Source organism: Ursus arctos, unplaced genomic scaffold (genome assembly GCF_023065955.2).
Source record: "Ursus arctos isolate Adak ecotype North America unplaced genomic scaffold, UrsArc2.0 scaffold_14, whole genome shotgun sequence".
NCBI lineage: Eukaryota > Metazoa > Chordata > Mammalia > Carnivora > Ursidae > Ursus > Ursus arctos.
The window spans coordinates 1,952,582-1,968,647 of NW_026622808.1; the positions used below are offsets into that span (position 1 = coordinate 1,952,582).

The following is a 16,066-nucleotide window of genomic DNA, read 5'->3' on the forward strand; positions in this document are numbered from 1 at the left end:
CCTCGTCTCTAGGCCCAAGGTCCACGGGGCAGGGCAGCTGAGGAGGGCTGCGAGGGGCACTGTGGGCTTCAGCCCAGGACCGAGGTGGAGGGAACTTTCCATTCAGAAAAGAGGGTGAGAATCACAGGAATGTTGCTGACGCCAGACCACGAGTTGCAGAGCACACAGGGAGCCGGGGGTGCCCAGAGAGCTGAGACGAGGGGCGGAGCAGGGGCAGCTTGGTGGGGTCGTAGGGCAGGCTCCACCGGCAGCCAGGACAGCGTGCGGGAGCGAGGCCGGTGGTCATGAGGCTGGGCGGCGGGGGCCTTGTGGCTCCCCTTGAATTGGGCTGAGGTGGTGCCGGGTGGCGAGGAGACCGGGCAGGCTACGTGTCCCGTCCCCAGGCGGGGGGCAGGCTGGGAGGGGGACTCCACAGCAGTGCCATGGGGACCTGTGCTGGGAGCTGGGCTGCAGGGGTTCCCTCTCCTCTCCTGCTGGGAGACCAGGAGCTGGAATTCCAGCAACTTCCGGTTCCTGGGAGGATTTCAGCCCCAGCAGGAGTCTGGGCTGCGGGGTTGGGGGCCTCTCCCTGCGACTCCTACAGATCCGATTCTCCCCTCCTCGCACAAGGGCCGGGCGCTCCTGAGCCCCAAAAGCCTCTTCGTCTCCCTCCTGTGTTAGGCAGGAGTGCGTGGAGGTGAAGGCAAGGCCACACAGCCATGAGTGGGGCTGAACCAGAGCTCACATCCCAGGTGGCTGTTGTGGTGTGCCTCTCCGGGCTGCTTCTGTCCCCAGGGACCTGCTGCCAGGGAGTGGGGGGCGGTGCCAAGGGGAGGGGAGGCAGCTCCAGGCCTGGCTTCTGTGAAAAGGTGATGCTTTATTATATAAAAATCTCCCCCGCCTGCCCCCACCCCCAGCCCCTGAGGCTGCACGTCAAGCAGATGGATCCGGGGCCAACTCTCCAGAAGGACAGCCCCGCGTTCTTGGAACGCCGCCTGGCCTGTGCGGCTGCGTGGCCAGATGCCGTGGCCGGGTGGGTGCCTTCACCGGGGGAGGCCCTGGGGCGGGCTGGGCCCTGAGGCACGCTGCGTGTCAGGAGGCCCAGTGTCGTAGCCCAGCTTCCTCATGTCCTTGGTCACCACGTTGAAGAGGAGAGTGACAAAGCCCTGCGAGCGGACGCGGGTCACTGGGGAGAGAAGGGCAGCGTCAGCCAGGCTGCTCGGGGAACGTCTCTGCCCCAGCAGTCTCTCCTGTAAAATGGGAACGACTGGCTGGCCCATGCCCCTCCCTGGGAGGTACGGGGGCTGCACCAGGGACCGACAGACATGGCAGACCCCCCCACTTTCCAACCAGGCCCAGGTGGGAGCCACGCTCTGGGGAGAGACCCGGGGCTGCTCCCGAGGTCCATCTGTGCGCCCGGCAGGCCCCTGGCTTCCACCCTGTTTCCTGGGGAGTCCACTTAGTCCCTCCTGGGCTCCAGCTCGCCTGTGGGGTGGGGGTGGGGTCGAGGGCATCAAGCTTTACCTTCCCGGCCTTCACCCTGAGCCACCACCTTGGGGTCTGTGTACTCGGGCCGCCGTCCCATGAACCAGCTGGGGAGACGGGAGAACGCTGATGAGCGGATCCTCGGCCCGGCTATCCCTGAGCTGAGACAGGGGCTCTCTCCCGGCATCAGAAACCGGCAGCCCTCCTCCAACCCCTGCCCCAGGCCAGGCCCTGGCAGAACCTTCCCACGCCCCCTCCCTCTGCCGGGGAAAGGGGAGGCTGGGTGCCGCGGGTGGCATCCACGGAGGCCCGGTGGGCTGCCCCCAGGCGTGTGGTGCCCTGTGCCCCACCCCTCCCCAGCCGCACGCCAAGCTTTCCCAACACGATCACCCATGGCTTTGAGGGAGATGTGGGGCTGGGGGCGCAGTGGGAGCCCAAATGGAAATCCCAGAAAGGGGGCAGCAGCTGGGGGCGGGCAGTGTGACCCCCCAGGGAAGGCAGGCCCCGTCCCAGAGTTCGATGTTGGCCCCCTTGGGGTGGGCAGAGGGGCCAAATCCGGGCCCTCCACTTTCCTCTCCATAGTGTGGTATCCAGGACAAGTGACTTCTCATCTCTGACCCTGAGCCCCAGTTCCTCTCAGCCGTCCCCAACAGTACCCAGCTCACAGGGCTCGAGGTGAAACATTCATCCTGTCATTGAGGGTTCTGCTCCCAGGTTCACGTGCTCTAAGGACGGGCTTGCTCCGGGGTGTCGGCCACAATCCTCTAACCCCACAGTCACAGGCGAGGGGTGTGGCCCTCCGCCCCCCCCCCACATGCCCGCTGTCCACCTGCCCCTCCCAGGAGCCCCGCTCTGTAAAGCCCCCCCCCTTCCAGAGGCTGAGAGCAGTGCGGTGACCTGCCCCAGGCCACACACACAGAGGTGTGGGCTGGACGCACAGGGGTGCTGTTCCAGCCCTCCTGCTCCAGGCCCCACAGCCCGAGCCAGGGCAGCGCTCGCCTCCGACACACCCACTCGAGCCTGAAACAATCTAGGTGCACATTCCCGGCCGGTGGGCCAGGCAGATGTGGGCGTCAACCCATCCAGGAGCGCCTCCACCCTGCACTTTGGGGGTCCTGCCCCGGGGAGGCCAGTGATGCAGCCGCGGGACAGGGAAGGACGCCCCTCGGTCTGTCTGTCTGTCGAGGTTCCCGCGTCCCCAGAGCAGGCTCCGCCCTGCCTTCCGCTAAGTGGCTGACCCGGGAGGGCCCCAGCGAAGACACCCTCCCCCACCAGCAGGCCCTCCAGCTCTGCGGGGTCTCCCCTTGCTCCAGGCCACCTGACTCGACTGGTCCCCGGCCCCCGGGTGCCCACTGGGTACTGCCTGGGGGTGGGGCTCCGTCCTAGCTTACACTGGACAAAGCAGTGACTTCCCCCTGCTGTGCAGGCCGTGGGGACAGCCAGTAAAGGGCTCCCTGGCTCCCAACCTCAGGAGAGGGGGTGGGGAGGGGGTCTGGGAAGCTAGGGTTCTAGCAAGGGCCGGATGGCAGGCCATTGCCTCTCTGTGCCTCAGTTTCTCCACCTTGCAGGCAGGGGAAGCAGCCACAGAGCCTGGCACACCCCACGTACTCCTACTCAGAGCCCCTGGAGCCTCTGCATTGCTCTCTCCTGAGTTCCACAGGGACGGGCTGTTCAGGGCAAGGGGGAGCAGCCAGGCCCGGGCTGAGGCGGGGAAGGACCCAGCGAGCTGGAGGAAGCAAGTCTGGGGGCACGCAGGCAGCGGGGAGGGCCCAAGGTCGCGGGGCAGGAGAACGCGGGGTCCCGCAGCACCCAAGCTGAAGTTAATCCTGAACGCAGAGATGGGCTCGATGTGTTTCTGAAGGCATGTGTTTCGGAAAACCATCTCGGTCGCTCTGGGAGGGCGAGGTGGGAGGCGCGTCACGGGCTGGGTAATGGCCCCAAAGATCCCAGGTCCTCGTCCCTGGAACTTGCAAATGTGACCTTATTTGGGAAAAAGACCTTTGCACATGTGACTAAAATAAGGATCTTAAACATGGGGGGACTGTCTTGGATTATCTGGGTGGGCCCAAAATGCTGCCACGAGTGTCCTTCTAAGAGAAGTGGAGGGAGAGGTGACACACAGGGGAGGGGGTGACATGTCAGGTCACACACGTGACCACAGAGGCAGAGACTGGAGTGACGGGCCCCGAGCCAAGGAAGGCTGCAGCCACCAGAAGTTGAAAGAGGCCAGAGGCTCCTGGGTGGCACAGCGGTTGGGCGTCTGCCTTCGGCTCAGGGTGTGATCCCGGCGTTGTGGGATCGAGCCCCACATCGATCGGGCTCCTCCACTATGAGCCTGCTTCTTCCTCTCCCGCTCCCCCTGCTTGTGTTCCCTCTCTCACTGGCTGTCTCTCTCTCTCTGTCAAATAAATAAATAAAATCTTTAAAAAAAAAAGAAGTTGGAAGAGGCCAGGAACAGTTTTTCCCCAAGAGCCTGGTGGGGGTGGTGGGGGGGTGGAAGGGAGCAGGGCCCTGCCGGAGCCTTGATCTCAGCCCCCTGATTCTGACTTTGCACTGTGAGACAATACATTTGTGTCATTGAAGCCGCTGAGTCTGTGGTCGTTGGTTACAGCAGCCCCGGGAAGTAATACAGGGCTGAGTGGAGGAGGGCAGGCGGGTGGGCTGAGCAAGGGCTGGCCTCCACGGACGGGGTCCGGGAAGATTTTGATCAACTGCCTTCCATCATCAGACCTTTCCCCAGTGTTGGGACTGCAAGCACACGCCTTGCTGGGTGGAGACCACCCCTGCCCCAAGCTGCTAGCCTCAGGCACCGGCAGAACACCCAGAAACTTCTCCAGCACTGAGACCCTTTCCTCCCAGGGACCTGGCCCTGGGACCCAAGCTTTCCATGGAGCTGTGGGGCACAAAGCGGCACAGACACCCCAGCTAGGACAGCGGCACGGGCTCTAAGCCCTTAACCTTCCCATACCGACTGATGGGCCCAGCCCCCATTTTCGGACAGTCTGCGGGGTGGGTGTTGTCCCCTCTAGCTTACACTGGCCCAGGGCACCTTCCCATCGTGGCGGTCTCCCAGAGGGGCTTCTAGGGGCGGCAGGCACCCAGATTCTCCCCTCCAGGCCTCAGAACTCAGTGAGGCTTCCTCGGCACAGGCCCAACACTGTCCCTCTGCCCTGTAGGGCTCTGGCCAAGCTCGCCCCAAGACTGGCCAGGCCTACTTGTCAGCTGCCACCTGGGTACCCAGGTGGTCCTCCATTTCCACCACCCCCATCCCGGCTGTGAACGGAGGGCCCATTCCTGGTTGACCTGGTGGGAAGCGGTGGTGGCTTGCTGCCAAGCTAAGCGGACCGCAGCATCTCTCCCCAGCCCCGGTGGTCAGCCGGCCAGGGCCTAAGGGTCTAAGCTTGGGTGGATGTGGTCAGGGGCAAGAGGCTCCCTGCCTCCCTGGTGTCTCCCCCACGTTCCCCTTGTCACCACCTACCAACGACACCCCATCCTGGCTGCTCTAAACACATTAAGCCCATGGACCGTGCACTGTTTCCTACACCTGGAACGTTCCTTCCCCAGATCACCCACATGGGCCCTCACCTCTGCTCTAGTTTCCGCTCAGACATCACCTCTTCCAAGAGGCCCCCCACGTGTGAGGCATTTCCAACCTGATAGAAATTGCCCATCGGTGGGGCGCCTGGGTGGCTCAGTCGTTAAGCATCTGCCTTCGGCTCAGGGCGTGATCCCAGCGTTCTGGGATCGAGCCCCACATCAGGCTCCTCCGCTATGAGCCTGCTTCTTCCTCTCCCACTCCCCCTGCTTGTGTTCCCTCTCTCGCTGGCTGTCTCTAGCTCTGTCAAATAAATAAATAAAATCTTAAAAAAAAAAAAAAAAAGAAAGAAATTGCCCATCGGGAGGATGACTACTGTTCTGTGTGGCTCTTACTGCTGTCCCCTCCTGTGTCCTGCCTCTGTAATGTCCTATTACGTCCTGAGCATTTCCCCGTCTGACATGGGCTTTTGCTCTGTTCTGACACAAAGACCACAGAGCATAAAGGAGCACAGCCTTAGGCAGCTGAAACAGCAGCTGAAGGGAGCCCAGAGACCCGCTGACACCCCACAGCCCCCGCTTCCATGGGCCCTGACGACAGAGCAGTTGGGAGACCCGACGAGGTCACCCGGCACAAGTGAGGGGAGGACAGCAACAGCCCGCCCTCCACTCCGACTACTTGGGTCAGAAGCAGGTGCCGGCGGGGACGGGTAGAAAACTCGCCTTGAGGGGCGCCTGGGTGGCACAGCGGTTAAGCGTCTGCCTTCAGCTCAGGGCGTGATCCCGGCGTTGTGGGATCGAGCCCCACATCAGGCTCTTCCGCTGTGAGCCTGCTTCTCCCTCTCCCACTCCCCCTGCTTGTGTTCCCTCTCTCGCTGGCTGTCTCTGTCAAGTAAATAAATAAAACCTTTAAAAAAAAAAAAAGAAAAAGAAAAAGAAAACTCGCCTTGTAAGCCTCTGCAGCTTAGACGTGGATTCCGGAACAAACATGGGGATGGTCCTTTTGTGCCTGAAACACATATTTTCACGGGCAGATGTGCTGGCTAACAGGAAAGTGCGACTTTCCGAGGCTCCCGCGAGCAGGAGCGATCCGGCAGCACCAAGTCCCGGCTGAGGCCAAGCAGGCCGGCTGCCCACGTGCGCTGTGCACACGGCGAGTGAGCGCAGAAAGCAGCCGGAGTCCCCGCGAGTCTTGTTTCTTGTCAAGGCTCAGGAGGGTGCCGGGGTACAGCCCTCACACCTGCGGTCCCGCCTCACACTGGCCCCTCAGAAGCCTTGTCCCCCACATGTCCAAATCCTCCAGGAAGCCCCTGACGATTCCCGAGACCTCACCCCCGCTGCGGCCCCCTGCCCTCGTCCTGCCCTCCGAGCCTGGGGTCCCGCCGCTCACCGCCCCAGCCCCTCCACCCTCTGCACACGCCTCCCCCCACATCTCGCACTCTCTGTCCCGGCATCAATGCGCAGAACATCTGGCCGTTCTTCCGCCCTCTTCTACCTTCTCTAGGCAAACTCCGGTCCTCTGCGCCCAGAACACCCTGTCTATACCTTGTCACCGTGCTTAACAAAAGACAACTGCGTCTCTCCATCTGGGTCTACTCCTCTGGGGGCTCCTGAGGAAGGGCCCACGTGGTCACACATGATGCCAGCAGGGCCGGGCACATGGGGGCATCAGTGAGGGCTCAGGGGACAGAGCGGGGGAGAAACGGAGGAGGGGACTGAGTGTCTGAACTAACCCCAAACTACCTACGAACTCTGTCGCTGGACCCAGCCCGTCGCAGGAGGTCCCAGTGCTCCCTGCCGGAGCCTCTGACACTCCCCTCACCCACCTGCTGTTTGGGTGGCAACCTTGGCCTCACCAATCTGGGCCTCCTCCCAGATATGGGCTCTAGCTTCACCCCCCACCCCCCAACCCCAGCCGCCCAGGCCCCCGGGGACCCCAGTGCCCTCCCAGCCTAGCGGTGAAGTCTGTCCCAGGAAAAGCCCTGTGGGGGGTGCCCTGATCCTAAGTCAGCATGGCCCAGGAAGGGATGGACTGTGGCCCAGGGAGCCGGTCAGAGCCGGAACCTACCTGCCGGGTGAAAAAGGCACGTGCACCGCCCCGTAGCCTCGGACCACATCGTTCCCAAACACGTCTGGTCCATACACACTGAGCACGATCTGTGGCCCTTGGGAAGAACGAGACAAGGGGTCAGCAGGTGGGGTAACTCAGGGGAAGATGCAGGGCAGAGAACAGGAGCGGATGTAGGACCCCCGCCTTCTCCACTAAGGGCTTCTGCCAACCCAGGATCCGGGGAGGCGGGCAGGGACAGGGCGGGGGGTGGGGAGCCCGACCTGACGGCGAGGCCCCCTGCTCAGCCCGGATGCTGGGAGGCCCCGCAGATCCTGTACCTTGACAATACAGGGAGGGCCCCTGAAGGCACTTTTCTCCTCTGTTCAAGGCACAGGGACCCAGCTCGGAAGTGAGCAAAGGGGCCGCTTCTCGGGAGTGTCCTTTCTGGTACAGGTGTTCGGATTCAAGCGTACTGCACGGGCTCACAGGCCACAGGGGCCGGCTTTGGGGTTCTGCAGGGGGGTCAGAGCGAAAGAAAGACCTTCCACGCACTCTCCTTTAAATGATCCCCGATCCCACCTGGTCCCGGTAAACAAGGAGGAACATCGGGTCCTTTCACCGGGGTCAGTACATTCATCCCCGGAATGCAAGGGAGAAATCATGGCCCGGGGTGACAGGTGAGGCGGGGGAGGCCCAGGGAAGCCATGCTGCCAGGCTGACCTGTGCCCTGTAGGACGGGCCTCAGGCATCAATCACCTCTCCTCCCAGCCTCTCGGGTCCCTCACCTCTAAGACACGGAGAGTAGCGTCTGACGCAGGACGAGGGCTCGGTAAGTGTCAGGGACAGGTCTGGGCCCTTCCCATCACTCCCCCTCTCCCGGACGAAGCCACTCTTCCAACTTGAGGAAAGTATTCCTTGAAAGGCTTTCCCACCAAAGAATGCATCCCAAACTTGGTACTTCGGTTTTACCCATTTTTAAAAAAGATTTTATTTAATTTTGAGAGAGAGCGAGAGAAAGAGCGAGTGAGCAAGCAGGGGGAGGCAGAGGGAGAAGGAGAGACTCCCAAGTAGACTCCACACTGAGCCGAAACCAAGAGTCAGACACTTAACCGACTGAGCCACCCCGGTGCCCCGGTTTTACCCATTTTCTTAAAAAAAAAAAACTTCATACAAATGGAATTATGTCGTCTGTCTCTTGGTATCCAGGTTCTTTCATTCAACATCATGTTTGAGATTCGTTCAAATTGTGTCATGTCAGGGATGTCGCTCGTTCTCAGTGCCAGAGAACATTCTAGCTCTGGACAGACCGCGGGGACATGGTTCGCTCCAGTGCCGATGACATGTGGGTAGGTTCTCCTTGGGGGTCCCCAAGCGGCGAGGCTATGAGCTCTCTGCCACTCCCGTCCAAGCTCTTGCCCCACGCACGCACACATCTCTGCTGGGTTCGCGTCCCGGAAGGGAGTCGCACAGGGTAAGCAGACGCTCGGTCTGCAAAGAGAACACAGAGCGCTCTTCCAAAGGGGTCGGATCACCCCCCCACTCCCACCAGTCACTGGAGTTCCCATCACGCCGGGGGTCCTCAGTCTCCCTGGCTGGAGTCCTTCTGCTGCGTGGGCCGTGGGACGGCTCACCGTAGCTTCCCTTTGCGTTTGCCTTCACTGCAGTGTTTCTTAGTAAAATAAAGACCTTGCTCTGCTTCCCGGTCACTCCAACATCCTCCTTTGTTGTTGCTGTTTTTTTAAAGATTTTTTATTTATTTATTTGACAGAGAGAGAAAGAGCACAAGCAGGGGGAGCAGCAGAGGGAGAGGGAGAAGCAGACTCCCCGCCAAGTGGGGAGCCCGACGCGGGGCTCGATCCCAGGACCCTGGGATCATGACCTGAGCCGAAGGCAGACGCTTCACTGAGCCACCCAGGCGCCCCCGATGTCCTCCTTCATGCAGTATCTGCTCAGTCTCCGGCCCCGTTTCTACCAGATGGGGCTTTTCCTTGTTGATGTGCAGTGTGCGTGCGTGTGAATTCCGCGGCCTGTCTTTTCAGCTGTCATACTGTGATATTATTGTAAAGAATGTCTTTTTTTTTTTTTTTTTTTTTAAAGATTTTATTTATTTATGTGACAGAGAGACAGCCAGCGAGAGAGGGAACACAGCAGGGGGAGTGGGAGAGGAAGAAGCAGGCTCCCAGCGGAAGAGCCTGATGTGGGACTCGATCCTGGATCGCCAGGATCACGCCCTGAGCCGAAGGCAGACGCTTTTAACGACTGCGCCACCCAGGCGCCCCTAAAGAATGTCTTTTTTAAAAATATCATTTTTGAATCACTTTTTGTGCACGAGAGAATACATACTCTATTTATTTTTATACAAAAAAGCCACTGGTTTCTGCCTATCTCCTAAACAGCATTCATGACGATTTATTATTTCTAGTAACTTATCTGCAGGTTACTTTGCAAATTCTACGCACATAATGTCACCTGTGAAAAACGATAGTTTTGGGGATGCCTGGGTGGCTCGGTTGGTTAAGTGTCTGCCTTCAGCTCAGGTCATGATCCCGGGGTCCTGAGATTGAGCCCCGCGTGGGCTCCCTGCTCCCTGCTTGTACTCTCCCTCTAATAAAAAAATCTTTAAAAAAAGAAAGAAAGAAAGAAAAGAAAAAGGACAGTTTTATTCTTCCTAATTCTTATATCTTTTGTAGTGGCAACAAGGAAATCTTTCACCATTTCACTTAGAAAAGGTGATGTCTGCTCTAAGGTTTTTGTAGAAAGCCTTTATCAAATTAAGAAAGTTTCCTTCTAGGAGCGCCTGGCTGGCTCAGCTCTTGATCTCAGCTTAGGGGTTGTGAGTTCAGGGCCCGCACTGGGTTCCACACAGGGCCTGGAGCCTACTTAAAAAAAAAAAAAGTTTCCTTCTATTCCTGGTTTGCTGTGTTTATCATTAATGGATGTTGAATTTTATCATGGTTTCTACATTTATGGGGATGATCGTGACTTTCCTTCTTTTTAAAGCAGTGAATCACGATGGTGGATTTCAGATATTATATAAGCTTTGTATTCCTGGAATAAACCATTCTTGTTCTTATCCCTTTTACATCCTGCTAGATTTGGCTTATGAATATTTTGTTTGGGAGTTTTTGCAACTGTATTCACGGTCTGGAATGATCCAGAGCTGGGCTGGTCCCACTTCTCCCTTCCTCCCAGGGTGCGGCAAGCACTTCGAGGTCTCCGTTAAAATTGCAGGGGTCTTCCTGATTCTTGCGTCCTTAGCCCAGAGCAGCTGTCAAAACCTCAATCAGCCTCTCGATCACCTCTGCTTGAGTCGGCAAATACTCTTGGGGCGATGTGAGTGGGATCACGTTTCTAGATTTCTATATTCTCCTGGACTGTGGCCTGGCAAGTCTCTAATACTTTGCTAGCTCTCTGATACCTTCGAATAGTTGTGTTTTGTTTTTGCTTTTTAATACCGTATTGGCCTCTATCTCAGCAGCAGGAGACTGGTCCGTAATCTAGTGCCCTGTTCCAGGAAGCCTATGGAAGCATTCTTACTCGTGGATAATGACAAGGAGGACTGCCAGGCAGCCCCTGCTCCAGACCCCCTGTACCCGGCAAGCCTCGGCCCCAAGCCGCATGCGGCACAAAGGCCCAGACTGTGAAATCAGATGGACCTGAAATCCAGTCCATGTTCCGCTGCTAGATAAAAAGCTGAAGGCAAATGATGTTACTTTTTGGCATCGGTTTCCTAATGTGAGAAAAGAAATGGAGAGCAATCCGTCCACCACATAGGATTAGGAAGCTAGGCTGAGCCCACCCGGGGCGAGTATTCACAGCCCCCCTGGAGCCGACCCCGGGGCTTTGCACACAGTAGGCGTTTATTAAGTGAGACTGGATGAGAACTACCAGGCAAGGCAGCCAGGAGACACTGCGAGCAAGGAGGGCTGGGAAGGAGGTCAGAGATGGCAGCGGGAACGGCCCAACCAAGGCTCAGAGGGGCGACTCAGGGGTGTGCCCGGCAGGTGCGGGTGGCACACGACACGTGATGGCAGGCTGAGGGACTGCGGCGGCCCCCGACCCCGGGCTCTGCCCTCCCCGGGCATGGAGCCACCCAAGGCAGCAGGCTGGGGCGCCACCCGATTCGCTCCGAGCTTCCTAAAGCTCAGCCCCACCGCCTGTCCACGAACTGGGGTGGGGGTGGCGGCGGGAAGCCGAGGGAAATGGCCTGGTGGCAAGACAGCACCAAGGGCCGAGGGGACGGGCAGAGAGGAGCTGCGAGCGGATGGCCCTGGGGGCGCCCCCCCCAACCCGGGTGTCCCTGCGGGGCCCCTGCACACTCACAGCCATAGGGGTTGGTGCTCTTAAAGGTGACGTCGATGGGGAAGTTCCACACCAGCGCTTGCCGCACATCCTGGCTCTTGCATGTGATCTGTGAGATGCCCTCCTCCAGGCCCTGCGAGGACGGGGACCGCGACAGCTGGTGCCCGGGCTCCGGCTGCCACCCTCACCACCTCCTGCCCACACACTGACGTGCGCGCGACCCGAGCTCCGAGGGACTGGAGCAGCTCCCAGGCATCTCCAGGTTTCACCTCATCAGGGCTGGCCGACCCGAGCGCGGCCCGGGCACAGGTTCTCGCCCCCTCGCCCGGGGAAGAGGCTGCGGCTGGCGGTTTCTGCTTTTGTCACTGCCCCCCCCCCGGAGGTGCTGCATTGGTGCCCGCACACGTGCCAACTTCTCCATCGGGCACCAACGCCCACTCTACGTCTTCCTCCGCCCACCAACCCATTCGTAGCCCCCCGGCCGGGCTGAGCCCTGGGAACAGGCTGTCCATACTCTCACTCCTTCTCTGCTTTCCTTTCGAGAACCCACTCCAGCCGGACTACAGGCTCCCACTCTACCAAAGTGTGTTTGGCGAGTAGCACCAGTGACCCCGGCGCTGCTGGATCTGTGGACATTTCTCTGTCCTCAGTTTCCCCGACTTGGCCGCAGCCCTGGACACCCTCCCTCTGCGTGGTTTCTGGGACACCGTACGTCTTTGGGGCTTTCCTCCTCACGGCAGGGAGGGGAGCTCGCAGTGTTGCTCTGGCCACTTCCTTTCCAGGCGGTCTGTCCATGGCTGAGTCCCAAACACGCGTCTCCAGCCTGGTCCTCACGTCCAGCCTCCAGAGCACCACGGCCCTGCCTCGGCTGCCCGCCCTGCACCTCCGCCTGCCTAGCCGGCGGGAACCCCAGCCTGAACACACGCCAGGTGAAGCTCTGGAACATTCTCCCAGACCTGCTCTATCCAATCTTCTCATCGAACGGCAGCTCCGCTCCCAAGCGCCCGGACTGAGAAGCTTGGTGTTATTCTTAACTCCTCTCTCGCATGCCCCACTTCTGTCCAAGAGGAAACCCTGTTTCATAGCTCCATAGGGAGCTATGGAAAACACGAGGTGGGTCACTGTCTCTGTTCCAGACTCTCTGAGGGGGTCCCATGTCACCCTGCGTGAGGCTGCGGTCCTTACTCTGCCTGACAGTGGCCTCCACGGGGCCAGCCCTTCTTCGACCCCCTGCTTCAGCCCCAGCCACGCTCCTGCCTGCTCCTCAAGCGCACAGGCACGCTCCCGCCTCGGGGCCTGTGCACCTCTGCTCCTTCTGCCTCCAAAGCTCTTGCCACAGACTTCCACGTGGCTCGTCCCCTCACTTCCTTCAGGTCTTGGCCCAAAGTTACCTTCTCAGGGAAGCCCTCCCTGGCCCCCTTACCTAGATTCCAGTTTCTCTCTATCCTCCACACCTCCCTTCCTGACTGTACTTTCTCCTCGGCACTTTTTACTAGAACATACTAGAACGTTAGTACTTATTGTCTGTCTCGCCCCACAAGGATGTGCGTGCCACGGAGACTGAGACTCTCGTCTGACTGTCTGGAGGAGACAGATTGCTCCAAGGCAAGTCTTGCAAGGAGAGCTTCTATTCTGCCTTCTGACTCCCCAGAGTCCTCCCCATGGGCTAGGAGAGGGGCAGAGGGTCTACGGCCCGGCTACGTCCAGGCGGCGCACACATTCCTCTTCACTGCCGCGCCCAAGTTCCCGGGACAGAGTGTGTGAGCGAGCGTGGCTTTGATCGGGGAGCCCGCCGGGGGCTGCACTCCCCACTCCAGCTTTACCAGGAACAAAGTCATGTTTGGAACCCCCTGAACTCGGTGTCTAGCTCTCCATGGGTTCTGAATTGGGAGCAGAAGGTGGACACCTTCAGAAACCACATCAGTCATGGAGGCTGTGAGTGAGGGGGCCCGGAGCCCAGCTTACCGCCGTGGGGGCCCAGTCCTGGCCGTACACAAAGCAGTACTTGCAGTAGAGCTCGTCGTACTCCGGAAACTGTGGGAAGAAACACACACGGCTTCTGTTCACGGGACCTGCGGTGAGGCCGACGCGTTGGCTGGGTAAGGGCAGCCGATAAGGATTCTGAACACCAGGCATCTGGCGTGGGGTCTAAGAAACAGCCAGGGATGAGGACACGGGGTGCAGCAGAGGGGCTGGGGCCCGAGATGTGGGAGTCCAAGGGACAGTCCCAGGCTGCTACCGCCCTTCAGCCTTTGCCCGGGCTCTGGCTTCTGTCTGGCATGCCCTTCCCATTCCTCCATCTGGCAAACTCCTGTTCGTCCTTCAAAACTTACCTTCCAGGGAGCCCGTCCTAACTTCCAGGCTGTTTTAAGCGCCCCCCCCAACCCCCATCCTGGCTCTGTCAGCCCCTGGTCCTTCCCTCCACCAGAGCTTTGATGGCTTGTTTATTTCTGTCAACCCCCATTTGACTGTGAACAGGGAACAAGTGTGATGGCGTTTTTGTGTCCCCAGTGCCTGGCACAGGGTGGGCACAGAGGAGATCTAAGGGAATGGTGCCGAAGTGAAAGATGCTATCAGGACATGAAGGATACTCAGGGCTGGAGCTCAAGGCCTGGAGAGAGGGAGAGACCCAGAACTGAGTGGGAGGCGCAGTGAGGCTGGCATGGGTGCTGGCAGTGCAGAGAGAGGTGATCCAGCCCAGCCAGGGGCCCCTAATGGGACAGAAGAGAAGAGGGGATGGCAGTCGTGGACACTGGGCAAGGGGCAGGTGGACAGGGTGGGAGCACGGGGGTACAATCTCGATGAAACAGGAAAGCAAGAGAGACCCAGAGCTTTACCCAAACCATCTCACTTAATCCTCACAATAATACAATAAACACCATCTTCCAACAGCCTGGAAGGGTAATGCAGCAAAGTTCTGGCAGCAGGCACACCCGGGTTCAAATCCCCGCTTTGCCACTCCCTTTGGGCAAGTGTTCCCATCCGTAAAATGGGGATGCTACTAATACCCACTTCACAGGGTTGTTGTGAAGACTGAAAGAGCAGTGCTGGGCGCCAAGTCTGGCACAGAGCGAATTCATGGTGAACATATCTATGTATATATATAAATATGACAAATGGTTCGTATAAAGTGTAGGGGAGGGAGAGTAGCGTCCCCTTCTGTCCGACTGGACAGACCCTCCCTGGATCTTTCCACCAGCACCATCGTTGGATCAGATTCACCAGATCACCTCCACTTTAACCCAAATTCAAGGATCTGAGGGTTCAGAGTGCACAGCGCTTGAGGACCGAGGCCCAGCGTCCCGGTAGCAGTCTCGGCTCCTCCCCCCACACCCGCATTAGGCTCCTGCCCGAGACTCAACGAACTGGACACGATCCGAACCAGCGTGCCCTCGGCACTAGCTCAACCTCTCGAGGTCTGTTTCCACCCGCGCACATCGGGGCTGAGGATTCGCAGCCAAGCCTCTCAAATGCTGGTTCCCCTCCCCCGCCTAACCGAGGGAGACAGAGGCTCCGAGGAACGACGCACCTCTCCGGGGCCACGCAGCAGCCCGGGAGGTCGCGCGATGGGCCCCCGGGGAGACTGGGGGGAGGGCGAGCAAGGTCCACGGCCGCTCACCTGGGCGCTCTCCACCTGCCCGTTGACCATGAGTAGGAAGACGCTAGGACCGGCGGCCGCCATGGCAGCGCTGGGGGCGCCAGGAAACGACCCAGGCTGCGCTCTGGGTTGCTAAGAGGCGCTAGGTTGCCCTGGAAACCGACGGCGTGGCGCGTGGGACATGTTTCTTGGGACGGGACCTTCGCTAAAGCAAGCGTGGGTGCGGCAGTGCGCAGGCGCAGCCAGAGGAGGCCGCTCGGGGCGGGTCCTTGGAGGGCGGGACTCCGAAGCCCCACCCCTCTCCGGGAAAGCCGGGGCTGTCCACACAAGCGGGGCGGAAGCGTGGACCTGTTGTGTGGAGCCTAGCTGCGCCGCGCGATCCGGTTACACAGCCGGGAGTGTGTGTCCTCTCGACCTCGGCCCCGCCCGCCCCGAAGCGCGGAGGCGCTCCCTGACTCAGGCCGGCGGGAAGCCAAGTGATACAGGTGCCCTCCGCCACGAGATGGCGCTGTGGCGCTACCGGGAGGACGGCGGCGGGGGCGGGCGGAGGGGGAGCCTGCGGGGCGCAGGTGGACCGCCACCGCGAGCTGGAGGTAACGCGGGCGAAGGCCACGAGCCACACCAGGGGTGGGGCCGCCCGGGTTCTGGAGAGTCCCCAGCTGGGGCCCAGCAGCTGCCTGCGTCAGGTCAGGGGATGCCCCCTTGGGGCTTTTGAGGCCCCTGCCCCCCCCCAAAGTTTATTAAACAAATTTGGGAGGGACCTCAGAAAACCTTTGGTCCAAGCCACGGCTCCTTAATGTGAAGGGGGTTACACTGAGGCCCACGGAGGGGCAGTACCTGTCATTGGTCATCCAGCCGTCGGAAGAAAAGTGAGCCAGAACCCAGGGCTTTGCCAGGTTAATGTTCAAATAACAGTTACTTCCTGGCCGCCCCGAGGAGGTCAGAGCTTCTGTTAACACATCGATCCCGTTCCTCTTAGCGCTCATATCATGGTTTATATTTGCACATTTATTACTGTCATGACTCAGGCAAATGCTTGCCTCCCCTCCCCTAGACAGCCCGCCTGTTCCATGAGCCCAGGGGCCATGCTGATCTTGTGTTCTGGTTGCCTGACACAT

General features: G+C 59.7%; 2 protein-coding genes across 3 annotated transcripts in view; one reads left to right on the plus strand and one right to left on the minus strand.

Moving 5' to 3' along the window:
* EPN2 (epsin 2) overlaps positions 1-10,120 on the plus strand; it is a 91,043-nt gene extending 80,923 nt beyond the window's left edge. The window contains exon 9 of the mRNA XM_048226665.2: positions 8,817-10,120. Coding sequence (XP_048082622.1) covers positions 8,817-8,926 — 110 coding nt within the window. The 3' untranslated portion in view covers positions 8,927-10,120. The remainder of the gene's footprint in view (positions 1-8,816) is intronic.
* On the minus strand, positions 837-15,184 carry B9D1 (B9 domain containing 1). Of its 2 annotated transcripts, XM_026521122.4 has the most exons (7): positions 14,970-15,165; positions 13,316-13,384; positions 11,372-11,483; positions 7,067-7,163; positions 5,945-6,007; positions 1,504-1,571; positions 837-1,165 (listed from the first exon to the last, which is right to left on the minus strand). In XM_026521122.4, the coding sequence occupies exons 1-7, from the start codon at positions 15,030-15,032 to the stop codon at positions 1,023-1,025; spliced, it is 615 nt and encodes a 204-aa protein (XP_026376907.1). In that variant the 5' UTR covers positions 15,033-15,165; the 3' UTR covers positions 837-1,022. The 2 variants fall into 2 exon arrangements, with proteins under 2 accessions (XP_026376907.1, XP_048082624.1); XM_048226667.2 differs by lacking the exon at positions 1,504-1,571 and having other exon boundaries at positions 14,970-15,184.
* Between the last annotated feature and the right edge of the window lie 882 nt (positions 15,185-16,066).